We start from the raw sequence: 27,089 nt of genomic DNA, 5'->3' as shown, positions 1-27,089 counted from the left end.
ACGAGAGGATCCGGGCCTGCCCTACAACCTGGGGCCCGCTGGCCGTTGCTGAATGCTGCTCCCGCGCCCCATCCCAATCGACGCTTCCCGAAGAGCGCGGGTACGACCCGTGCACCAACCGTTCGTGAGCGCCGGTTCAGCACCGGGCCCTACTCACGTCTCCCGGAGAACGCAGCTGGGACGCGCTCATCGGCCGGGCTGGTCGCAACTACCAAGCGTCGCGTTAAGGCCAGCGGCGACATGCAAGGGACCCTGCGGTTCGATGAGGGTGGCAATGTGGGCTTGTTGGTCGCTCATCGCTGAAAGGTATCTGTATAGCGCAACAAAACAAAGACACAAGAAGAAACGCAGACGAAGACAGGCGATAACTATCAACAACGAAAATTTTACTTCCGGGATCGGTCATACTTATACCCCCAAATTACCACGTGCACACTATGATATTGATATCAATCATGAGGATGCACTTACGTACGTGACGGTGTGAAAAAAATCTAAAACCGATGCAACACGAAAACACAAGAAAATCTAAATGACATGTAAAATGCAGTTCAGCCTTTATGCCATGCGCAAACAATCCAACTCTCTCGCGGTTTGCTGATGCATTGGTCAGCGGCCGAGAGGATCTGCTCCGTTTCTATTCTTCTATTCTCCGTTTGTATTCTAGTCTTGCACATTCGCGCTTATCCCTATCTATAATAGTGGTATCTTCTAGAAGTGGGCGACATGGCCGACGAACACGTTTTACAATGCATGGGAAGCAAGAAACCCGTCGCCTGATACACTGTGACATTTATTTCTGTGTTTTCGTGTTGAATCGGTTTTAGATTGTTTTCATACCGTCATGTACGTAAGTGCATCCTCATGGTTTATATCATAGTGTGCACGTGGTTGTTTGGGGTAAAAGTATGACCGATCCCGGAAGTAAAAATTTCGTTGTTGATAGCGCTTGTCTTCGTTTCCTCTTGTGTCTTTGTTTTGTTGCGCTATACAGATAAGCTGCGGTTCGTCCAGTGCCGCATCCTCGGCAACTGAACCCATGGTTATAACTATGACTATGTGTGTTATGACGTCGTTAACGGGCACCCTGTTTATATGTTCCTGCCAGCTATAAGGGTGCTTTCTTTTCTGAGTGCCTTTGCATGTGTTGTAAATATAGCTTAATCGATCTTATGAGAGCAGTGTGAAAAGATTGCATTCTGTGTACAAATGGCTTATTATTCGCACCAAGGTCAACCTTGCGTGCACGATATTTTCCCAAGAACCTGACATAACACCTACAACCCCACAAACAACTCGACAGGTCTCAGAAACAGATCGGAGAAGGTTGCAAACCAGAACGTTCCGAAAACCAGCACACTTAAACAGAGTAAATTCCAGACAATACTCAGACGCGAGCTGCAAGCACAAAAACGTAGACATGGCACACATCTTATGGAAATGCACAGAGATCAGATCAATATATGTAGAGGAGAACACGTACAGAACCGGACCTTCTCGAGGAGCGATGACTAAGCGCTCTGACTTAGCTCGGAACTGCACGACTGCAGCTATGGGCAATCCAGCGGGCCCGGGCAGCGGTGGAAAGGCTATGCCTCACAGCACATAATGCCCGGGTGGCCTGAGCCCTGGCTGGCAACCTCGCAGGTCCTTTCCTCATTAAAGCTTTCACCGTCCGTCCGTTCACGTCGGCTGCACATGAAATTAAAATTCCCGCCAGGACGCCACCATGAATACGGCTAGAGCAAAAAAAAAAAAAAAAAGGAAAGCTTTTTTAAGCATCATAGTTGAAAGTGCCAGGTGCAGGCCAACAAGTGCTCTATTCTGACCCTGCACATATTTAAATATAATTTGCTGATTGTGAATTTAATTGTGAAATAAATACTTTCATTTCTGCGCGGTTTGATACAACTTGTGCGGATGAGTGGTGCAGTTTACAACCTACTGATTGACCAGCGGAAGCAGAGCGGAAGTCACGTCACGCGACGCGTGCTTTTGCCCGCCGGCGAAACCGCGTCAATGACCGCGTGTTGTGCGCTCCGGACAAGTGATGCCATGTGATACCGTCATATATCGTCGAGGCTCCCAGTTGTTTGCGACCACGCGCATCGCTCACTGTTAAGTCAAGCCCAACAGTTAATTTTTCAAATTTTTTGCGATGACGCACAACGAAGAACGGACGCACTGGTTCAAGGAAGGAGCTATCGGCTTAGGCGGTGAGTCTTTCCTTATTTAAAGCACAGGGATTCTTGCGCAACGATTCTGTCGGCGCTTTTCTGAGGCGTGACGTGACATTATGTACAGTTAACTTGTAATGGTACACATAACTACATTATTGGGCACACTTGTTCCAAACGGGAAGCCACCGTGTCCGTTCGTCCGGGCACCGGGGTGTTTATGTAACGTAGTACGTTTGTTCCGTTGCAGTCGGCGTGCTCTATGGAGTCACCAACGTGTGCGTCGGGCATCCGTTCGACACCATTAAGACAAAAATGCAGGCTCAAGCCGGCTTCGAGAGCTGCAGCATGTACCAGTCCTTCCGGAAAACGCTCAGGACCGGCGGCGTCGTCGGGCTCTACAGGTGTAGCTTAAGTTAATTTACTTCTTTTTGGTGTGTGTTGACTTTTCTTGCATATCTGTTCACGCTGCAACGGAGGTAAAACAGTAAGCTGAATACGAAAAAGAAGGCGAATATCCGAAAAATCACGCTGCGCAAGTCCGTTGTGGAGTGTCAAGGTCAACAGCTGACCGCACTCTTTCGCGCGCGGCATATTATTCGCTGCATAATAGTGTCGTCTCGATAACTCACTAGCGTCAAAAAGTTATGCCATAGGGCAAGTGGCCGGTGGTAATGCTATCAACAACGCCATGTAAAAGAGATGGAGAGAAAAATCTCCAGTTTCGGTTTTGCTTTTACAGGGGCTGCGTCCCGCCACTCCTGGGATCTGGGATCTACCGTTCCGTTCAGTTCGCCGTTTTTGAAGCTGCGTAAGTGGCTCTACGAATACAGCATTTTCTGTTATTTTTTTCTTGGTAATTTCCCAATTTACAGTCACTCGCCAGACTGAGGTCGCGCAGCCTTGAGCAATCGATGTCTTTTATCTGTAGTGCGTACCGCTCATCAACGACCGATAAGTTGTTCATAATGTGACCGTTCATCTCCTGCCAAGGGTGGTTCGTAACAAGTACAACAGCACCGGTTTTATTTTCTTTGGCGACTTAAAAGCCTTCTAGTACGGAGAACGGCAATAGCACAGAAAACAGAACAAGAGAAACCCTACAAGAGATGTAATTTAGATTTTTTTAAGGGGGGGGGGGGAAATGTGCAAACATTCTTGAATGCTTAGCTTCCATATAGGGACAGCTGAAGCATGTGTCGTATGCACTTGGAATCCTCGAGCATCTCCCACTTTTCTTTAAACTTCTTTTTACGGTGGACCCCCTTATTTGATGCCTGATTACTTTTGAGGTTATCTTATTCGTTTTTAGCAGAAACTGCTAATTGTCAGTATAGCATGTTGTGTGAAGTTTGAGGCCTTGTAGTGCTCAAATAAGTGCTGTAGGAGCAGATATGTATGGAAGTGTACTTAGAACTAATTGCAGTGTCTGCCATGCAGTTTCTACATTTGGCACAGATGAAATCCAGGGTTTGATGGAATCCAATCTGGTCGGGAAGAGGCATGATGAGAATAGGGGAACACTGAGCAAGTAAAAATACTTGGTGAAAAAATTTGTGTGGCTCTAACAAGGGAGACAAAAGGTGTAGCGCATCAGAAACAGGGCAAAGGAGAACACAGATGACGCATGTTTGGTGCTAAAAAGCCAGAAGATTGGGCTGTGCACACTGCCAGGGCAATGAAGGCAACTGTACTGCAGGGATCCCTGAACACTTGTAAGGAAGGGCCCACTGAACTAGAAATGAAGTTGACTTAAGTTGCACATTGGGCTCGTTGGTATATCATGATATACGAACAAGCCCAACTTTAACTAACACGGGAGCCACACGGCTTCCATGTGAGCTCCCATGTGGGAGATTAAACTTCTTTTAACTTTTCACTAAATATTTTTCCTTGATTGGTGTTCCCTTTCTTTTCCATCATACCTTTGAACAGTTGTTCAGTTAAAATCTTTCTAATCCAAACATCAAAAAGATGGGACTAGAAGTATAATTTAGTTCAAAAACTCCAAGTAACTTCTTGGGTTGATACTTGGGTAAGTAATGTAGCCTTCTCAAGGTTTCTCTTGGGACGGCTACAATTGATGCACACTGCATGGCTTTCAAGCTTGATCCTCTGTATCTTGTCAAATTCTTGGTCAAAGCAGTGAAATTACTGTGGTGTTCTTTGCCATGATGGACTTGTATGCTTTGGCAATATATTTTATATACATTTTTTTTCTAGTCTTCTAGGGACTGTAATAGTCAGTCGAGTGTAGCTAGCACATGTGCTGTCCTCGTGTCTGTTATCTGCGACTGTCTTATTTGTGCTACAAGGGCTCCTCCGCAACTTGATTTTTTTCGTAAATTGCTGTCGACTCTGTAAATGCTTAGGCTGTGGTAGCCAGCCCAGTCCTAAACTTCAACATGTTCATTGTGGCAACAATTTCTGTAGTCCCAATTCCTGTTCATGATGGTGCACTATTGGGTCACTTGTCGTATTCCTTTAGTGCGTTGTGACCCACCAAGGAATTGTCACCAAGGGGCTGTACTTCTTTGAAACTTCCTTAGGAGAAAGCTTTAGCTCGGGCCCAACTTTGACGTGGCCATTTCAGATACATGTAAAATGCAAAAATGATTTTCTGAGATAACCCCTGGACCGATTTTAATGAAGTTTGTTGCATTTGAGAGAGTTGAGTTAAGTTCTAGTGACTGTTGGAAGTAGAATTTGGATTTAGGGATGGAAAAATTTTTTCCGGAAAAAGAATTTTAAAGACTTTTACAAGTTCGAAAAATATAGAAGCACGAAGTTTATAAATTAATAGCTCTCTGTCAAAAACAGATATCGCAGCTCTGTAAATGGCATCCATTAGATCATTCAAAGCGGACAAATTCGATATGTCCATTGATATCTTACGTGAATTTGTTGTGTACAAGAATTCTGGAAAAACTGTATTTCCATATTACTGACTTTTTTTAAGTTCATGTGTAACATATCAATTTTGTCCGCTTCAGATGTACTTTTAGATGCAATTATAGAATTGTATTAGCGCAAGCTCTTGGGCCAGTTGGTGCATGAAGTTGAAAGTCCAGCGTCCGTCCGTGTCTAACGCTTCGCTGGTACCCCCTTTTTCAAGTTATAGAACTGTCATATCATTTTTTCTTGTTGGTGCAAATTGATGCAAATTTGGTGCAGTGGCTGCCGAGAAAAACGAATTTCCTTTTTACATGTATTTAGATAGGAGCACCCGGGCTAAGGTTTCCTCTTAAGGTGTGGAGGGATGGTGCCATGACACGTGAAATAGGAAGCAACAAGGATTTTCCCTCTCCATTGATTTCCAGCATAAACTTTGCTTATACGCTGCAAGAAAGTCATAGCTACACATGAGGGATAACTGCCGTGACTCGCGTCACAGTGAACATGTTAAGGGTCTATAAAGAGCAGTACTTGATAAGCTTACACTGGCAAGATATCTTAACTTTTTCCATTTCACTCATTTGATAAATCAGGATTATTAGTGAAGCAAATGAAGGTCTAAGTTGTAGCTATTGAATTTCGCACTGACACTTGAGCACCACTACGTCATCTCAACATGACATCGCAGGTTTCAATCTTTTCTCACACATTTAAAATGTTTTGGCACAGGAAACATTCTTCAAGCATAATATATTAATCCTTTGTTCCCTCTGTAATGCAATACGTTATCCTTCTTTACTGATAAACAGCTAACCAGGCCCCAATTGACAATGTTAAAAATCCATGATGGTCGCAGCAAGCTGTTCAGGAAACTTAAGGTGGTGTCATGATTTGCCTTGTGTTCACCTTTTGTGTTTTGCCAAACGTCACCTCATAGTAAGAAGGGCTGTTTTGCTACTGCAGAAGTGAAGTTAACTATTACAGCTTAATGTAATAGTATTTCTCTTTAGTGTTCGATTAAAGAAAAACATCATTTGGTTTCTAATTTTCTTGCTGTCCTTAAAGGAGTTGCATGTCCTACACTTATGCTGTCATTGATCCTTGTGTTTTCTTCCTTGTTCCAGGTACACATACCTTGACAACACTGTGTGCACGAGCCAAATTCCACTCACAGCAGGACTGCAGACGTAAGCTCTTAGGACTTCAATTTTATTTGTTTGTTTATTTAGCTAATACTGCCAGCCCAAAACATCAAAGCGGGAGGGACAAAAGTACCTGAATATAGGAAAAGGAAAAAAAAAAGCAGTACAACATTTACAAACATAAGCAATTAACTAGGCCAAAGAAATAACGAACAAAGCATACAAGTAAGCAAAACATGTGAGACAATGAAAGAGAAAAAAGAAAAACAATGTAACTTAATAATTACGATGTTGGGCTGCTGAGCACGAGGCCACGGGATCGAATCCCGGCCGCGGCTGCTGCATTTCGATAGGGGTGAAATGCGAGAACACCCGTGTACTTAGATTTAGGTGCACGTTAAGGAACCCCAGGTGGTTGAAATTTCAGGAGTCCTCCACTACGGCGTGCCTCATAATCAGAAAGTGGTTTGGCACGTAAAACCCCATAATTTAATTTAATGATCTTTATAAATACGACAGGCAGCATTGAAACTACGAAAAAATAACAAGCAATGTGCATCATATTGCATGTGCCATATACCTAATCTCACAAAAAAAGAAAAAAAGAAGCATGAAAATCACTGTTTGCTCTATAAAACTACCTTTGCCAATTTAAATTGTGCTTTTGCAGGAGGGTCGTAATCGGAGGCGTCATTGCATCTACCGCCCGAGCCATCATCGAGTGCCCCTTAGAGTATGCTAAGGTTTGACCAAGCTTTTAAGAAGAAAAAATATGTATATGATTTACAGTAGTAGTGGCACACTGTAATATGTCTAATTATTTCAGATAAGCCGCCAGATTGGGCAGACATGGACATTACGCAAAGTTTACACGGTAAGGATTATGATTTTACTTTACCGTAACAAACCTACCCAAAGGGAAAATACAGATATAGTGCTAATGAAGGTTGAAAGAACACTCAAGAGAAGAATAATTTTAGCCAGGGATGCATTTTGTGATGATCACTTTCAGCGATACTAGCGCCTCGACGATAGGCCTGTTGAATAATGCAAGTGACTGCTTACCCATGTTGTCAGCACGTATTGCCAAGGCGAGTGCACAGCGGCTTGGTTAATCGGCCACATTACGGCTTTTGCACACTGACAAGGGTTAACTACGGCCGCTTTACGTAAACTAAATTGAAAAGAAAGTGTGAAATTTTTTATTTTGTTACTTAATTGTGCTACAACTCACATGGTTGTGAAGCACATTTTTGGCGATGTTATACAGCGACATCAAAAGTGTCGCCAAAAAGCTTCTCCCTGTCACGGCTCTGGGACGGGCATGTCGTTCCTGTCGGCGTGCGAGGAACTACGCAAGCAACGCATTGTTCGTGGTGCCGCTGTCAGCTGCGCCAAGACACTGTCACCGAAACTTATCTCTTGCACAGTGCAATCCATTGTACTAGGCTATCAACACTCAACAGATATCGCAGAAACATGTGTGAGCCGCCGTCAAAAAAAGTACTATAAACTACCATCTCTCGTCTCTACTACACTTCACCAACAATTGAACCGGAAAAGGCATGTTTGTTTATTCAGTATATGTTTGGCAGCACCCAATGACACTGTGACATAAAGCTGATGCAGACTGGAACTACTAGACGGCGCTATTTATTTTGCAGTTTTGCCAGAACGGCCAAACAGTACGTGCGGATGGTGAAGGTGTGGCCAAGGCGATAGTATAGCTGAGAGTGATCTTCACAGATTGCATCCTTGTATTAACAGATCGCCCTTCTGCGATACCAACAAGCTGCTCTTGTCGCTAAGAGAGGCCCAGTAAGCTAGAAAAGACGCAACTGCGGAAGACACGGGGTGATGCCATCTTGATGTCCCCGCACCTGCTCTGGCCTAGCAAATTTTTTATTGGTAGACATTAATTACATTGTATTCTTGATCAATCCGCCACGGTGGCTTAGCGGCTAGGGTGTTGTGCTGCTAAGTACGACGTCGCGAGATCAAATCCCGGCCGCGGCGGCCGCGTCTCAATGGGGATGACATGCGAAAACACTCGTGTCCCGTGCATAGAGGGCACTTTAGATACCTTGGGGGTCAAAATTAATCCGGAGTTCCCCACTATGGTGGGCTTTATAATCAAATCGTGGTTTTGCCTTGTAGGACCCCAGAATTCAATTCAATGTGTACTCTCAAGGAGCCGTGGAATGAACTTACCTGATTTCAAGAATTTCTGCTCTGCCACTGTGACCCCAAAACCAGGAAATACATTGAAATTTGTGACATCACACTGTCGTTTTGGTGTGAAATTCTTGAGATGGAATTTTCACCTTTACTTTGTCTTCTGGTAATTAGCCTCTTATCATGAAGTAGGGTGCAAGCTTGGTCTAGTTCATTGGACATAATTAAAGTCTTAGGGGTCTATCTTTTTTTAGAACATAAATCTGAGCTAGTTGGTAAGGATTCATAATGCAAAAAAGGGTAAGGCGTGCAGACACGGACACGAGAGAAGTGGATACTGTCTTGCAACCCTGTAGTCATTTGCTCAGAAAGCAGTCAGGTGGGCAGCTTTTTTCTTGCCTGCTTGTTTGCTCGCTTACACCATGCGAGTGCTTGGCCATCACCTGGCTGCTCGGGAAGTTGCGCTTTTGCTTGCGTAGCTGCCCATTTGACATTGTAACAGAACATCGCATCTTTTTCTCACCATCTTTGCTGTTGAAAGGCCCACCTGGCTGTCGCTGTGTTCACTCTGTTTTCTACATCCAGGAGAACAGCATACTGTCACCTTGTTGTGACAGTGAAGAACGAAGAACGCTTCCGAAACTGTGCTTTACATGAAGGTCTGATGAAAAGTCATCTGCAGAGTGAAGGTCATTGTAGAAAGTGTACACCTACCAATTCAAATATATTGACGTCTCTTTCGGCACCAGCAGGGGTGCCTTGATCACAAAATGAAATTCACAGCATCAGTGATTATATATGCACTTGAAATAAGTTGAGATGACTGCTCAGTTCACTGACTGCACTGGAGGACTGTTATCTGCTGAGATAAGCGATGATCTGCCTGTATTTCGTTTCATTCCTTGCGCACACAAATGAGGGGAAGGAGGGACAAGAACACAGACTTGCACTTTCCACGCAAGAGCATTAGGAAATTTCCGTTCCCTGATCCTATCAAGACTGGTCATGTGTATTTGAAAAACAAGATCTGAACACCGCACACAAGTAGTTTTTTGATAAAATGATTGTGTTACGACCAAACATTTCTGTTGAAATTGTGCAGTCAGAGAAGCAGGAAAATACAACAACCTTGGATAAATGCGGCTTTGCTAAAAGTTATAAGAAAAACAAGACTTATCACTAGTTTGTAAAATGCAGGAGTGCGCAACTGTTTACTGATTTCAGAAAATACAGAATTAAGGTAACAGCTGAATTAAAGCAAGCAAAAATGAAGTTGGGAATGAAGTTGGAGTCCTAACTTGCGCGAAAAAACACAACACAGAGATAAACATAAAGACAGCCATTGGCGTGTTCACAGGCAGAGAAGCAGCAGCTGCTTTGAATGAATATTTCATTTCCAGTGACCAGCATCCTGACAGGGAGATGTTGGGTACTGGAAAATTTCTTTAAAATTCAAACCCTCCAAAATTCAGTTCATGCTTCATTGATAGCTAATTAGAATTGCCTTGGCGTTCTTTGGCCACACATGGCCCTTGTGCCAAAAACATCCAATAATCATCATCATTGGGCTTTTATGGGAGAAAAGCCTACTGTCTTGCAATTACAGTAGATTTGTTGCATTATAATCCTGTTGCGTTGTTTGCTTGGGGACACTTTGTTAGAAGTTTCTGACCCACCCAGACATAGACTCTGCTTCTGGTTCTGGAATGCTGGTTGCCCTATTTTTATTCCATAGCCCAGCTCGTTTGCAACCTTGTTGTTTTCCGCTTCCTCTCACATTGCGATTAGTAACAAAACCATGTGTAAATAAGCTCTATTAATAGAACATTTTCGTGAGATAACTGGAATTATTTTTTTATTTATCGAAGTTCACTGTAACCTTGTTTGGTATTTATTGATTTTGAAGACAAGAGCATTGTCATTTTTGTCGGCACCAAGAAAGGGACCCAGCCAGCAAAAAATATTTTGCGAAAATACAGGTTAAAAACCGTCGTACATATATGCTTTGAGAACCTCTTCTAGCCTACACATAGGCCCAGCATACTTATTAAAGTATGTCTGTATGTTTCCTTGCGATGCTATAAAGATGCACTGTATACGCAATGTAAAGTATTCTTTGTTTACAGCATTCTTTTATAAAATTTAGACAAAAGTAAGCTTCCAGAAGCAAATACTAAGCAAGATAAAAATAAGTTGCATGCACAATACTTGCTATGTTCAGCCCTTCTCCAAGTTCGTGAAGAATAGTTCGAACGCATCATGCAGCTGAGAAAAAAGTACAGCGTGGCTGTGTTGGCGGAACCCTTCGTAGCAAAATGGCATACTAAGGAAAACAGTATGATTCTTTAATTATTTACAAGTGAAAGTGGTGCTGTACTTTGAAAGCTACGCTGGTTCCTAATGGGTTAATGATGGAAAAGCAGAAAATATGTCCACTTAGGCCACAGGGCAATCTTGTTTTGATTGTAAAGACCTATTTATTCATTAATTACAACATCTAAAGAAAAAAAGAAGTCACAATATTTACCGAGGAGGGGGATGTTCGAGATCCAGAGTGAGGTGAAAGATGGTATAAGAATCACTACTACACACTAGTGTGTGCAGCCACTTGCACATTTGGAAACATTTGCCAATTCCCTCCAGCTCAGTTGGTGTTCCTCTGCTAAATGAGGTGGAAGAGACCTGCTGCAAAGGACTTTCTCCTTGTTATTTTTTTTAAAGATCAAGGGAGGAAGAAGTGATCTAAAGTCGCCTTCAGTGCATGTTTGAAGGCGAGGCAAGAGTGAGACTAGGTGAGGGAGTATGACAAGCCAGTATAGATACGCAGGCACGTCTGTGCGCAGTTTCATCCTGGCTAAGTGGGAGAAACTGCTCTGCAAGTAAAGTGATTGCCAGTGAGCCTTCACTCAGTGAGGCACCACTGTACATTACGTGCAGAGGCAATCAGTCTCTACGCACGTGCATAATCATTGCATACTGTTGCCTTTGTAATGCAGTGTTTTAGTGGAAATGATCGATTTGCCAGGTCAAAAAGCCATTTTGAAGCCAAAGGGCCAAAGTTTAGGGAAATTCATATAGTTCCCATCCTTCCCATGCTATACCATTACCAAGGTTTGCTGCTGGGCTGGTTCATTTAGGGTGTATGTAGTAAAGTTGAAGGAGTGCAAAAAGTACATGAACAAGACTTGTCTGGTCTGTCTCCTTTTTCGCGCTCCTAATTTTACTACATACCCTTACTTGCAGCTCCCATAATGCCAGTTCCCTGTGCTTGTTTTTGTAGATCTTGCTAGAAAGGGGTGCCTGTCCTGCTGTCTGCTTTTCTTTGTTGCCTTCATTTCTACCAAGCCTAACCTTTACCAACCATGCTAACATTAAGCCCTACTCGAGCATGTTTAGTAGGAAGCTTTGTGGACGCATTTGTTTTACAGTAATTGAAGTAGTTACTTAGTGCTATAAAAACCACAGTTTTACAGTGTGTTGCCGTTTCATGTGGCCCGATTACTATTTGCCCATGCAGGGATTTGGTGTGACATGGATGCGAACAGTGGGTCTCATGACGTCCTACTTCATCTTCCTCGACTCGGGGCGGCGCAACTTCAACGAGTACTTCCAGCGACCCCTGCTGGGACCCTTTCTCATCTCGGGCCTGGCAGCAACGGCGGCCTGGTGGATTGTCTGGCCACTCGAGTACATGAAGTCGCAAGTACAGGGCCACTATGGACAGTGCGTTTCAAGTTTAATTTCAATGTACATTCATTGACATGTATAGTTGTGCTCAGTATGAACTGCAATACTGGTGAACTTGGTTGAAGAGGGCTGCAAGACTGCATATGCTGACATACAAAAAATGGTAGAACTAAACATGTTTCTAATTAAGAGTATTTATTAAACCAACTCTTACGTCAGAGCTGCCGTGCAGTCTTGGAGCCCCTTCAACCACGGGCACTGGTGTGGCAGCTAATATTGAGCACCACTGTACATTTTCCAAAGCCACGACAAAGTAAAACTATTCCAATACGCTTTTATTCCAAATCTGCCATTAGCCCTTTGTGATGGGTCAAAGTGGCTCAGGCCCGGCCTTTATGGCAAGGCAACCGCGCATGTGGGGTTGGCCCAACCCATTTTGACCAATTATGGAGGGCTTAACTCTTTCCCTACCATGGGGAAAATAGGTGTTCTTTTTGTAGCTTACGTCAATTTCTTTTTTCTGAAAGAACTACTGCACTCAATATTTTGTGCAAAACATCAACAAAAAAGCAGAATGATTGCACTTTTCACGCATAAAAATTTTATATGTATGTCATAAAGATGATCTAAAATTGCCAGAATCAAGATTGTGGGATAAAATTGAGCAAAGTTTATAAAGACACGCTTGTATCTACTAGGAACGAAATGTACCAAAAAATTATGAGATATACAAAATGTATTGCTGTCTAATAGGCACTATCTCCAAAAAAAACAATTTTTCACTGAACAGGTAATTCACTGCAAAACTTTAGCTGCAAGCACTACAGTTGCTTATGCCAGGCTGGTTTGCGTCGTCATCGCTCTCAGAGTCAAAGTTCAACGAAAAGGCAGCATCCTCAGTGAGACTCGCTGCTGCTCGATACATTGATAAAATCAGCTGCTGACGCAGTGGAATTGCGAGATCTGCAGTCTTTTGAAGCGCGCGCTCCTCTCCTGAAGCCAGCCATTGTTGCTTTCTACTTCGATGATCATGAAACTTCAGAACACGTTAAAAAAATGACCACCTGCTGACACCTACTGTGCAACAAAGAGAGTGAAAAAAAAAAAAGTGCGCTGTCGCCGCCGTCGCTTGTACCCCGCGCTCCGCGCAGCGCGCACCCTGATTGGACGCTGCTATTGGCCTCGAGCTCCACCACTGGAAAAGCTGGCGGCACCGTCGGCGTGACGTGCTATTAGGGATCACGTGGACATAGCGTCCGCGTCGGCTGCTTCGGGAACGCCGAAGCGAGCTGAAAACGAGTTTAAATTCCCTCGTACGCTGCGGTCCTCATTTAGTGGCGAGATTCTCCCGCTTCGAGTGTCTCCTTTACAACGCTTGAAAGCACCACCTCTGAGGGCTTCATTTCTTAGTTTTCCGAAAGGGCGCGGCCAAACGTCACAGGGGACGAAAGGCAACTTGTTTGCAGTGAACGAGACTGGTGTCCGTGCGGTGATGGTGAGCGGCTGTACCACGTGTTCGTAGCAGAGTTGTCAGCGCTGTTAGACTCGGCGGTGGGCGAAACATTGCAGGCATTTCCATCAAGACGGCTCAAGTTGGTTGGCGTGCAAGGTGTTGAGAGTCACGAGTTGCGACAGTATCGGGTGACATGACCAATGCGGCGACAGGTGAAATATATCTGCTGGTCTTCCGCAGTTCTCGACTCAGTCGGGTTGCGATAAGGCGGAGTGAAGCATTGGGGTGGAGCGAAAATAGTAGAAGGGCGTTCGTTAGCTCTGGGATGGGCGACAACACACACAGAATGTAAACCAATGTTTTCAAGGTCCTGGCGAACGATGGCTTGTATCAGAGGAACTGAAGATGTGGTAGCATCAGGGCTACGCGAACAGAAAACTGCGGGCGCCATCGCATCCAGTTCACGTCGAATGATTTGCACCATGCCCTCTGATGATGACGCATGCTGCTGTGCGGGTTGATCTTCAAACGTCGACGTTGCGGCAGTATTGTGAAGTTTGGCGAATGGTTGCAAGACGCGTCGGCTTTTGACCTGCCCAACCTGTCGGCACTCTTTAACGATTGCATCAACTGTAGAGCAGCTTTTGCACATTAGCAGATTAAACGTGTCTTCAGCAATGCCCTTAAACACGTACCCGACCTTCTCAGTTTGTCGTGTCGTGACCGGCCTTACGACAAAGTGTCAGCACGTCCTGGATGTACGAGACATCATAGGGGATTGGGCACGGGAGGCCAGTTCCTGCTTTGCAGCAATTTTACGGCTGGCTGGTTTGCCACACAACTCTGTCAAATTCTCTTTGCATTGGTTCCAGCTGGTTAGCTCCTCTTCGTCGTTTTCGTACCACACCTTTGCCATGCCTCTTAGGTAGAACAATAGGTAGGCTAGCATAAGCGTAGGGTCCCATCTGTTGATTCCACTCACGCGTTCCTACATGGCCACCCACTCTTCAACGTCGGCGCCATCAGTCCTGCAGAAAATTCCAAGATCCTTGGGTTGCACAATGACAACCGAAAGTGACAGCGACGTAGCATGCGAAGGTGTCACAGTAGGTGGAAATGACGTTGATCCCGAGTGCTCACAATCATTCATGGTGCGGACGGTCATGCGACATCCACTGCGGAGCTCCATTTCCAGCCGTGGTACCCCACACCTCCACCAATATGTTACGGGGATGTTGAGAGTATAGAAGATTATATTTACAATAGATATACAAAATGAGTGAGTAGTTAGGATGACCGACCACCAACGACCTGCAGCAGCCAGCGTCTTGCGATCTTCTGCTTCCTCTCTCTTCTTTCATCCTTCCGTAACAATATGGATGAAGTACCACTGACATTCGATATTCCTATGGAAAGGAGTGTGGCACTGAAGGGTGCTAAGGTCATCACGATTAAAACTACAGGCCACAAAAAAGTGCATTTCGCGGTTGTGCTTCTGTGCTGTGCTGACGGAGGAAGTTTCCACCCATGATAATTTTTAAAAGGAAGACCATGCCAAAAGAAGCCTTCCTGCACAGCATTGTCATAGAGACAAATGTGAAGGGCTGGATGGGCAGGTGGCTTAAAAAGGGATTTTTGGAGCGGCCAGACGGCCTTTTTAATGTCAAGAGGGGCCTTCTGTTCGTGAATAGCATGCGAGCGCACATAACTGGGCTGACGCTCAAGTGTGTAAAAGCAGAAGAAACTGCATCCCTGCAGTAATCCCAGGCGGCATGACTAAAATACTGCAGCCTCTGGATATTGCAGTGAACCGCAGTTTTAAAACCGTTTTGTGGCGCCTGCGGGAGGCATGGATGACTGAACGAGAGCACAGGGACACAGCAACAGGGTGCATGAGGCACGCTTCATTCAGCAAAGTGGGTCTGCGATGCCTGGAGTGCGGTTTCGGAGACGGTACCAGTGACTCCCAGATGGTACCAGTACCAGCAGTGCGGTACCAGTGACTACAGGGTTCCATAAGGCAGGCCTACTAGCTTTGTCAGCACCTGAGCTCGACAAAAGCAGCGACAGCAGCGATTCAGAAGAGGACGCCTCAACGATGCTATCGCTATAACTCGCCGAAATTTTTGAGAGTGCATTGGAAGAAGACATTGAAGGCTTCAAGTGGTTGCGAATTTTTTTCCCCGCAAATTTTACGCTTCATAAGTGTTCTTACAGAGACTAGTACTCGGAGATGTTAATTGATAAGTGCAGCATATCACAATATTTGTGCAACCACACTTTGTGAGGTTTCTTCGCAACAAGTGCGGGAATATGTGTCTTACACACAGGTGCATCTTATATACCGTATTTACTTGAATAATGATCCCACTTTCATGTCAAAAAAATTGACGCAAATTCAGGGGTGCGATCATTACGTGAGGTAAATTTTCTGCAAAACGTAAAAAGTTAATTTTCATCCCGCATTTGCTGCGGGATGACAACAGGTCAACAAGCAGGCGGCTGCCGCTGAGCAGTGCGGGACACCAAAACAAAAATGGCGGCCGGCGGAGCAAGCTGAACGCGCTGAACGTTATTTTTTTCCTTCTCGTGAGTACATTACGCGCGTTGAAACAGGTTCTTCCGTATCAGTAATGAATAATATGGTAAATATCGGCAAGCTTGCAACAATAACGTAGCCATGTCAACTTTGAGGGAACAGAAACAGAGGTGGGCATGCTTAGCTGCCAGTAACATAGAAACACATGGCGGGCATGCTGCGAAAACTGCATTTGTCTTCACTACTATCCTAATATGGCATGTTTTCGCTAAAAGCGGGCGAATATCTCGGCTGTGTTACAAGCGTCGGCGTATGAATAGGGTACAACAATGCTAACGTATCATTGTAAACATGGCCACTATCGTTGTCGCTCGCAATTTGTTGCGTGCCCACGAGTGCAGACGAGAAGAATGGAAAGGCGCCTTTTTTTTGTTCTTGACCAAAACCATTGTGAAGCCAAGGTAGGTTTGGTTGTAGCTTTTTTTTTCTTGTAAGTGCGGAAAGTGATGAAAGGAATGAAATGGAGCATCTGGTTAAGAATGTTCGGTGCGTGCAGACCGCTTGGTATGCCTTCAAGAGTCGTTTGCATGGCATTCGACAGATGGTAAGCGCGATCATCGTTAGCTAGACTTGGCGCCTAACATATCACTGCGACAAGTTCGGGGTGCGATCATTACATGGGGAAGAAAAAATATATTTTTGACGACAAAATTCAGGGGTACGATCATTATGCGAGTAAATACAGTACTAATTTTTGCTTAAGAACTCTCGAATGGTGGGGGGTGTGTCTTTATAACGATGCATCTTATATGCTGGAAAATACGGTACAAGGGAGGGTACGAAAGATGAGCACTACGGAGGAAGGAAAAAGCTTAATTTAATGGACCAATTTAACACATGCACTTCTGGTTCCCAATTTTGTGAGATAAAGGTTCTTGGTCTTTATAATCATAGAGAAGGGCCTCATAATTACAGATCTAGAGAGCACACTTTCTCGTCAACACAATGTTTCTGACAATTGAGAAAACCAGCGAAAAAATTGAGACGCAAACACGACAGAAAGAAGAGACACCACAATGCTGGACTCGGCAACTGACATACTTGAAAACACGGATCAACCCTCGAACATCAAACCGCCGACGCCTGCACAACGCTCTTAGCAAGGCACAAATTCTTTAAATTGATGAACAGACCATTTTGCCCTAACTATGTACCACATCTTTAAATTCAGCTTCTAGAAAAGCTATCTCTTTATCACAGAGTGAGGTAGAAGGAACACTTCCTTTCTTTCCTTCCTCTTGAATACTGATATGAAATGCATTTCTCTTTTGGTTTTCGTCCTGCCCCTGCCAAGAATGGTCACATATTCAGAAAGTGGTGCACAGTCACGCTGACAACAGTGATGACAATGAAAATCCAGGTTACCAGCTCCTTGAGAATTTGTCAACGCAGAATGCTTGCGCACCTGGTCACTGACGCATTGGCCTGTTTGGTCAATACAGACCTTGCCACATTTCAATGGGATTTTGTAGATAACAAGTGTCGTACACTTAACGTATTTGTTCACATGCTTGGTTTTCAATATTTTTGCTGGCTTTCTCAAGTGTCATCATGAACCAACTGGCCCAGCAAGCAGCACTTCTACAATGTTTCTTTTCTGCTCAGTGGTGCCATTAGTCTATTCTCTGCCTATTGTGCCCTTCTTACTCTTTTCTCTATACATGTTTGTGGTAGCCTTTCAAGGTTGGTGTCTGCCGAAGGTGCAGTGACCGGATGAAAGGGATGTGTTAACAACCACTGCTTTCCTGTTAGCTGCAGAAGGTTGGCAGAGGTGCCTGTGCCTTTGCAAGCATTTGCTTGGGAGCAGTTCATGGTCATAAACCTCATAGTTCATATATGCCAGCCATTGGGCTGGCATGTGTGAGCTTTTACACTGGCTATGACGTCACTGAAAGTGGCAAAAGAGCTGCAGGAGAGAGCGAGCAATCATTTTTTTTTGAGGTTGTGAGCTCCCTGCTGCATGCAGCAAAATAATGTTTGGCTTGCATGTTCATGGCAGCACTGTCTACATATTGTGAACATTATCTTGCTGTGTTCAAAAAGTGTTGCGACGCTTCTTGAACCATGTAATGCCCAAATACAGTTTCACATGAAGGAAAATTAGTACTCGTTCACCATGAAGAGTATGTTTGTGCAAAAGAGAGACAATACCCACCATTGTTGCTTAATGGCTTTGGCATTGCACTGCTAAGCACGAGGTCATGTGATCAAATTGCGGCCATGGCAGCCACATTTTCATCATCATCATCAGCCTGGTTGCGCCCACTGCAGGGCAAAGGCCTCTCCCATACTTGTCCAACTACCCCGGTCATGTACTAATTGTGGCCATGTTGTCCCTGCAAACTTTTTAATCTTATCCGCCCACCTAACTTTCTGCCACCTCCTGCTACGCTTCCCTTCCCTTGGGATCCAGTCCGTAACCCTTAATGACCATCGGTTATCTTCCCTCCTCATTACATGTCCTGCCCATGCCCATTTCTTTTTCTTGATTCCAACTAAGATGTCATTAACTCGCGTTTGTTCCCTCACCCAATCTGCTCTTTTCTTATCCTTAACGTTACACCCATCATTCTTCTTTCCATAGCTCATTGCGTCGTCCTCAACTTAAGTAGAACCCTTTTCATAAGCATCCAGGTTTCTGCCCCGTACATGCGTACTGGTACGACACAGCTGTTATACACTTCTTTCTTGAGGGATAATGGCAACCTGCTGTTCGTGATCTGAGAATGAAATATATCTATAGCTGCTCCACAGCCACCGTAGTCCTCCATAAAGAAAGCAACAAAATCCCAATAAAGAAAGGTGTCAGGCAGGGAGATACGATCTCTCCAATGCTATTCACAGCGTGTTTACAGGAGGTATTCAGAGATCTGAATTGGAAAGAATTGGGGATAGGAGTTAATGGAGAATACCTTAGTAGCTTGCGATTCGCTGATGATATTGCCTTGCTTAGTAACTCGGGGGACCAATGGCAATGCATGCTCACTGGCCTATAGAGCCAAAGCAGAAGGGTGGGTCTAAAAATTAATCTGCAGAAAACTAAAGTAATATTTAAGTCTCGGAAGAGAACAGTAGTTTACAATAGGTAGCAAGGCACTGGAAATGGTAAGGGAGTACATCTACTTAGGGCAGGTAGTGACCGCGGATCCAGATCATGAGACTGAAATAATCAGAAGAATAAGAATGGGCTGGGGTGCGTTTGACTGCATTTTGATGGGGGTGAAATGCAAAAAGGCCCATGTACCATGCATTGGGTGCACAGTAAACAACCCCAGGTGGTCTGCATCCCCCACTACGGTGTGCCTCATAATCACATAATGGTTTTGGCACATAAGAACCCAAAATTTAAGTTAATTAAATAAAACCATGAAATATTTTTTTGTGCGATAAACCCCACAATTTAGAACTTTGCCTGCAATGAAATCCATTCCATTTTCATTTTATTTACCCTAAAGGCCCATTGGGCATTACATAGGGGAGGGCGGAGACATGTTTAGTACAATGAACTCTACAATTTACATACACACTACAAAGAATATAGTGGTGCTAATAACTTGCATAAGCACTTTTGCATAAAGAAGTATAATACAGTTCATCCATAAAAGTGGGAATACGAAAAAGAAAAAAAACATTATTTAGGGAAGGCAATACAGCAATTTCGATATGCAGATACTGAAGCATGGGATGATTTATTTGATACATCATAAAAAAAAACTGAAGAACACCGTAATGAAATTTAGAAGACATGCCATTTGCAGGTGTCAAAACTACCGAACATCCTTGTGGTTATGTCTATGGTTTTTGGTAAGCACTAAGAATTGATGTAGTGCTTCTGAAAATTTATCAGCATTTCCTTCTTTGGCTACTGATCTTGGCAACTAGTTCCGCTCCTGGATTGCCAAATGCAGAAATGAAAAACGAAGTAGGTCGTTGCGGGCCAATGGTTGACGAACTTTAAAACAGAGTGGTCGAAGCGTGGAAACGTTGCAGCTGGTGTCATTATTGATGTAGTGTTAGGTGTAAGGTTGTGATATATCTTCTGAAATAATACTGAACGAGATGCCTTCCTTCTTTCTAGTGTTGCAAGGTCAAGGCTGTGTTTAACTTTAGGTACACTTGAATAGCGAGAGTAATCGGACACAATGCACTTAGCAGCTTTGTTTTGTAGTGATTTAAGCCTCTTGATGAGGTTTCCAAATAACGGAACAGTATTCAAGTTTGGATCGAACTATTGAGTTGTAGACAAGAAGTTTTGTGTCCTCGCTAGCTTGGCAAAATGAGCGTCGGAGGAAGCCAAGAGTCCGATTTGATTTTCCCAATAGCCAGTCAATGTGTATGTTCCAAGTCAGGTTAGAAGTTATACTGGTTCAATTACCTCTTTATTGGTTGTGACATGGTTGTGCTGGAATGAAATCTGTGCAGAAATGTGTCCCTCCTCCAGCGAATGAAGTCCATCTACAGGCAAAAAGGTGGCTTCACAGCCATGTACCGTGGTCTTGCTCCTGGCTCCATCCGAAGCTTCGTCGCCAATGGGACCAGCATGATTGTGATGAGCTACGCGCAGCGGAAGGTCACCGAACTGGGCCTTCGGGATTGACACATTTGCAAACTGCTATACCAGACTGCATTTCTTTGCACAGTGTGTTTCACTGCAAATCCTCTCAGCATTTTACACTGTTAAGTGTCGGGTCATTTTTCGGGTAGGCTTGTTGACGAGAGCTGTGCCTTTTTTTGTGTCTGGACTTTCCTGTTCAGCTTAGAGCAGTGACGTTTTCTGCATTTTACTCATGCGCACAATCTATGGACCAATTTTTTCAATGGTGCTTTGGTATTTTTTTCTTGTATATCCATTTGGCAGATTCTCCCGAGAGGTGCCTTGTTTTCTATGCTTTCTCTGTAGCTGTGCACTTTTTCGCAGCTGTTGTTTACCATGCGTTTTATGCATACATGTCTAAGGGAGCCTACAGTGCCTGGCCAGACTGAAAGGCCATTCTTTTACAGATGGGCAATGCTTTGCAAAGCTAGGGATTCACATTTTCTGGTCATCCTGTATGTTTCCAAGTGTTTCTGCTCGGTGTGTCTTAAACATTGAGAACAGTGGTGCTCTTATGTTCGCATGGGCGGTTAACGCTGACATGGTCAAAGTAAGGCAAGCACTCGCCTGAGTACAAGGGTGAAAAGAAAATGCATGTACAGCTGATGTTTGTTATGCACAATCTTCCAAAAACTGGTTGAGTGGGGGTCGCAAGTTTTCGAAATAAAGCGAGTGCTTGCCTAAATACAGTGGTACCTCAGTTCATGAACACTTCACAAAAATTCCATTCATGAACAGTAGCATTGGCAAAATTTCACCCCAGTTCACAAACTGCTCCTAGGATGATGAACAGGAACCCGCAAGTATGATCACTGGAAAATTGATTAATCTGCCACTACCGCCTTGCGGCACCATCCCTGTTGTATTTAGTTGAATTCAGTTTTACAGTGTAGACCGCTTATAATGTAAGTCGTGGCAGCTGTAAAAGTTCGCGCTATAAGCAGTACCGCGTTATAACCAAAGCATGCTTTTTTCGGCTTTGCTATGCCAAACGGACCACCCACCTTTCAGACACAATTTATTACATATTTCACTCACACGTACATGCAACACAACACAGCACAGAAACCAAGTTCTGACAAATGTGGTGTTATTTTCGTCTGAAGATTTTTTTAACAGTGCTTCGAACAATTTCGCCCTCCACAAGGCTTAAGCACCGAAGCGCTTTCTCACTCAGTGTTCTTTGCGCAGTACATCTTCACTTTGCTGAGGTATTCCAAAGAGTCTTTGCACGGGACATCTGGGTCTGGCGTCAGGTCGACATCGTCGTCCGACTCGTCTTTGGTTGCAAGCTCTGTGCTACCGCGCACAGCTGCGACGATCGCATCATCCTTGCTCACTTCCTCGCAGACAGGAAGCTCCGAATCACCGGCATCGACATTCTTGGAAGGTGTCTGTGGCGGAAACTTGCTTTCAACGAGGCCGGACCACATGTCGTCGGTGTTGACCGTCTCATCGGCAACATTGTCGCTTGGCTCATCAGCATCGAGAGCCTCTGCATTGTGCACAAAGCCTGCTTTGTTGAAGCACTTGCTTATTGTATTGGCTTTTACCTGCCACTACGAAGCGGCAGCCATATCAATCGCACCCCTTAAATTCACTTTAAGAGGCTGCTGTTGCTGCATGCTCAGCAAAACTCTTTTGCAGATGCGTTTTTTGTAAAGTGCCTTTCCGGTTGCGATGACACCCTGGTTGAGCGGCTGACATTTTGCAGTTGTGTTGGCAGGCAGGAACTTTAACTTGACTGCAGTCAACTTTGGCTTGTCGGCTGTGATTGAAATAATCGGAAGAATAAGAATGGGCTGGGGTGCATTTGGCAGGCATTCTCAGATCATGAACAGCTGGTTACCATTATACCTCAAGAGAAAAGGCATGGACAGGGCATGTAATGAGGAGGAAAGATAACCGATGGTCGTTAAAGGTTACGGACTAGACTCCAAGGGAAGGGAAGCATAGCAGGGGGCGGCAGGAAGTTAGGGGGATGGATGATATTAAGAAGTTTGCAGGGACAACATGGCCACAATTAGCACATGACCGGGGTAGTTGAAGTATGGGAGAGGCCTTTGGCCTGGAGTGGGCGTAGCCAGGCTGATGGTGGTGATGATGATGTGGGCTATGAAATTGTCGAGAATGAGCATGGCCTGTCACTTCTGTGCCACCATGCCTTCATCGAACTTGCAAAGCCAGCTTGTGAACATGTCTTACGTCATTTACGCCTTTTTGTTGGATTTGTATGTCACTGGCAGGCACTCTCGCTTTTTAAAGCAACGTGGCCTCACTGATTTTCCAATGATAAACAGGCAGTGCTTGTCGCTTCCATCCGTGTTAGTGCAGAACAACACAGTTATGGGCTCTTTTGAGGCCTTGTGGCCAGAGCAGGCTTCGCCTCTCAGTGCAAGAGTGCGGTTGGGCAGAAGGTTATAAAATACGCCAGCTTCGTCAGCATTGTATACGTCTCTGTCCGTATACGTGGACAGCATGGTTTCCAAATTTAAGCCAAGCCAGACTTCGATGGACTCTTCGTTGACATCACCGCTTTCACCGCGTACCACTTTGCAGCTGATGCCATGGCAGTCCTTGAATTGCTGGATCGATCCATTAAGTGGGTTGAAGTCGTCGTGGCGTAAAAGAGCACGAAGGGACTTTGTTCGACTTTGTTTGAGCATCTAGGGTTTTTGTTGGAGCATGGGGCCACTCACTGGTACACTCCGAGCCCTAACTTCACGAAACCATATGAAGAGCGCTGCGTCCACGTCTTCGTACTTCGATGTATGTATTCTCTTCCGTGACAGGGAAGACAAATGTTGCTGCAGTTGCTGCTGCAATTTGTTCTTGTGTATGGTCGACGCGGTTGTGTCGGAAACGCCGTATTTGGCCGCCACCGCCACCTTCTTCAGCCCACTTTCTATGTCCCTTATAATGCATTCCTTCGTCTCCAGCGATAAGGCATGCCTCTTTCTCACACCGCTTGAAGATGCCGCCAACGCCATGGTGAGAAAAGCCCGACAACACAAGTGCACAGAGGACGACTACGACACGACGAGATCACGACGTGCACACACCAAGTGCAACAAAGAGACTGAAAAAAAAAAGTGCGCTGTTGCCGCTATCGCTTGTACCCTGCGCTCCGTGCAGCGCGCACCCTGATTGGATGCTGCTATAGTGGCGAGAACACTCGCCACCCTTCCTCTAAAGTCTCCCGCCCTTCTCCTTTTATTGCGAAGCAATACTACTTTAGGTCGCACTTCAGCCCGTTCCGTGGCAAGGCGGTGGTAGGCACCATTGACCTTTAGCGTGACCTCACTGCATGACGTCGCACCACGTGACCTAGAGTGACGTCACACCAACTGTGTAAAAACGGGGCCCCATCTCACGCCGTCGCGAGGCGAGGCGGTAGCCACCAACGGCGGCCTAACTCCCGCTCCTCTCACCAGGGGCGCGGCGCGGCGCCCGAGTCATCCTCGCGTGTCGCGACATCAGCAGCGGCCTCCTCGCAGCCGCCGACGTTCGGCGGGTGCCGAGCATCGAGAACGTCGTCATGCGCTACTTGGACCTCTCGTCCTTCAGCTCGATACGGGCGTTCGCCAACGGCGTGCTCAAGTCCGAGATGCACCCGGACGTGCTGGTGCTTAGATGATTCACTAAGCCATAACACTAGCATAACCCAAGACTACCACCAGCCATACTACCAGCTGATCCGAGAATAACACACCATTGCCTCGCAATCACCAGGCTTAACCAAGCTAAGCCACGGCCGTTTTTTTTGTTTCGCTTTTTGCCAATGGTCTCCACGCGGGCTCCCACGCTCCCCCTTCTCCATGTTTGCGCGCCCGGCAACCGTGAGGCCTTGCGGGCTGTGCTCAATGCCTCTGAGAAAAGGCTGTGCTCAGTGTGCCAATTTCATGGTCGCACGCTTAAAGGAACTACGATATAACTGGTATTCTGCTTTGGACGCCTATGCAATAAACGGTCCGTCTATACATTGAGTTCTATGGGAGATATCTCGGTGGTAAAAAAACCCACTCTATAACCGGTCCCGGCTAAATGCGGTTACGTTAAAAGTGGCCTGCATTGTATTTAGCACAGCATAGTTGGGTAGCTTAGGCATGCCACATCATGTCAGGTTCACACAGCTTGCTTTTGCAATGCATAGATTGTGATTTATTTATTGGTCACCATAAACACGTTTACTATGAATAACTTTGAACAGTACAGTGCTTTACTGTACAGTATAGATGGTTCCAGATTTCCAGCTCAAAATTTTTTTTCCATAGGGTCTGAACAGATTAACCATATTTACTTTCTTTTGTGTGGGCAACTTTACTTCATTTCACAACGAATTAGTTTGCGGCCAGAGTTATGGAATGAACTAAGCTCGTGAGCCAATATACCTCCGTACTAATTTTGTGTACATTTGTGAACAAGTCATAGTGCGTCCAAAACATCAATGCAGTCGACTTTCGTTAATTTGACCCTGACCGGAGTGATGGAATTGATTGAATTATCTAGCGGGTGAAATTAAAAGATGGAGAAAAACACCACACACACCGTTGATTTCATTCGGCAGTCTTTGCACGACTCTAACATGCCCCCGAATCAAATGCATGCCCACTTCCTACGTGTCTAAAGTAGAAAATTAATGCAGAGATAACATTGAAGCTCCTGAGCAAAGTAGAAATCTAACGTGCAGCCAATTTTTTAGCAAGAAAAATGGGCAAGGGTCTAACATGTGTTGCACAGTGGTGGCTTATTTCCTAAAGTCAGCTTTGCCGCAGTACAGCCGTGTTACGCGGCAAGGCATACAAACTCCGGGAACGCGCTTTTTGGCGAGATTTTCTTTGAAAGAAAGGGCATGTGTTAGAATCGGGTAAATACCATACTCGGACATTGTGAGCTACCATTATTGCTTGAAAATTTTGCTAGGGCAGTCCGAATATAGTTGCCTTTGAAGGGAGGTGTTTAACACTTGCGTTGAACACATTCACTGTCCCGTAAGCTCTGCCGAGACAGATGCTGCCAGTAAAAGGGTCACTATTGTGGTCAGCTAGGAGTAAAGCATGCTGACTGGTCAAGTTCAAATTATCCAGCCAAGGCCAATTTTAGGATCGTAATAATGGAAATTAGGGGTCCATAGAAGTGCATTGGCATTGACCAGGACCTTCTGTTGGGATTGAATTAATAGTCAAATTAATGCAAGTATACTGTATGTTTTTTTGTTCTAGTACTTAGATGAGTTGTCCTTGCATGTCGATCATGTCCTACCATTGGCTGATGAATGCACATGCTTCAACTGAAGTACATGCGATTCCAAGTACACTGTTCGCATGCACACATGCACAATGTTCATGTGACTAGTCTCCGTGTAACGTAACCATTGTTAGGTTACATGTAAGGCGAATCGTCCATGGTGATGGGCGAAAGTTAATCGTCCCTGTGATGCATTTAAACTTGTGAAACACTTGGCAACCAGAGAGATGTTTTCCACTGCTGATACTATTACATCGCATTCTGGAATTTTAATATCTTGTACATTTCTTTTTCATATAGTATGTATGTGATGTTGCAGCATGTGAACACTGCTCAATTTTGAAACCTTCCTTACAGTACAAGCTTTTTAATACTTGTTGTTCTGAGTGCTCGATTTGTTAAATTCATGATGACTCACGTACAAGTGAGTGTCTTAATGTTCTGTACAGCTTATTTTCATTTTGCATGGCATTTAAAGATTATTTTGGCTAACTGTGATGTTGAACGGTTTCATTGTCAAGCTTACTGAGGTTACCTTGAACTTGTTATATTTTATTTTTATGCTGTAGGCCAATTTGTGCAATTTCATTCTCTAGAGAAGTTGTAAATGAAGATTTAATAATTGAACAGTTATAACTTGTTGCGTGTGTGTTTGTGTGTGCGGTGGGGGGGGGGGGGGGGGCGAGGAGGAGAGGAAGTGACCACACAAACTGAGGCATCCTGTCTACAAAACATGTGATGCATGTTTGTAAATATGCATGACATTTTTTTTCTTTTGGTTAGAGAATTTGAATGCCTCTAAACTCAAATGGAAAAGTGCTAAACTGCATGAAACCGTTGACTGGCGACAGTAACTTGTTGCATAACTAAACATTACGGAAATGTCGTATTTGCCTGATGCTGTCTATGAGTGTATGGTGCACATGCTTAAAAATGCAGGCATGTAAAACACTCTGGTTGTCATAAACCTCTGCACACCGTATTTGCATGAACCTTGTTTCTGAAAAATACGGGTCCGAGAATTGCCTGTGCGTGACAACCTGATACGAAACCAAAACCTCGTTCGTCCATGGCCTTGGCAACAGCCTACCTCCAGAGCCATGAGACGCAGTGCCATTGC

The 27,089-nt window shown here is 44.7% G+C and overlaps 1 protein-coding gene across 1 annotated transcript; it reads left to right on the top strand.

Moving 5' to 3' along the window:
- The first annotated feature begins 459 nt into the window (after nt 1-459).
- On the top strand, nt 460-26,610 carry LOC126517597 (uncharacterized). Its single transcript, XM_050167366.3, has 8 exons — nt 460-2,216; nt 2,428-2,581; nt 2,920-2,988; nt 6,197-6,259; nt 6,885-6,957; nt 7,041-7,088; nt 11,907-12,112; nt 20,551-26,610. The coding sequence occupies exons 1-8, from the start codon at nt 2,159-2,161 to the stop codon at nt 20,723-20,725; spliced, it is 846 nt and encodes a 281-aa protein (XP_050023323.1). The 5' UTR covers nt 460-2,158; the 3' UTR covers nt 20,726-26,610.
- Nucleotides 26,611-27,089: the final 479 nt, after the last annotated feature.

The sequence above is a fragment of the Dermacentor andersoni genome, chromosome 11 (genome assembly GCF_023375885.2).
Source record: "Dermacentor andersoni chromosome 11, qqDerAnde1_hic_scaffold, whole genome shotgun sequence".
In the NCBI taxonomy this organism is placed as follows: domain Eukaryota; kingdom Metazoa; phylum Arthropoda; class Arachnida; order Ixodida; family Ixodidae; genus Dermacentor; species Dermacentor andersoni.
The sequence above is the reverse complement of the archived record's forward strand: the minus strand, read 5'-3'. Positions and strand labels throughout refer to the sequence as shown.

What these genes read in the sequence shown, in the direction of transcription:
- LOC126517597 (XM_050167366.3), top strand. Translation starts at nt 2,159, where the DNA reads ATGACGCACAACGAAGAACGGACGCACTGGTTCAAGGAAGGAGCTATC. An exon ending in TTCGCCGTTTTTGAAGCTGC is followed by an intron (nt 2,989 to 6,196) that starts GTAAGTGGCTCT and finishes TCCTTGTTCCAG; the next exon opens with GTACACATACCTTGACAACA. An exon ending in GTACAGGGCCACTATGGACA is followed by an intron (nt 12,113 to 20,550) that starts GTGCGTTTCAAG and finishes AAATCTGTGCAG; the next exon opens with AAATGTGTCCCTCCTCCAGC.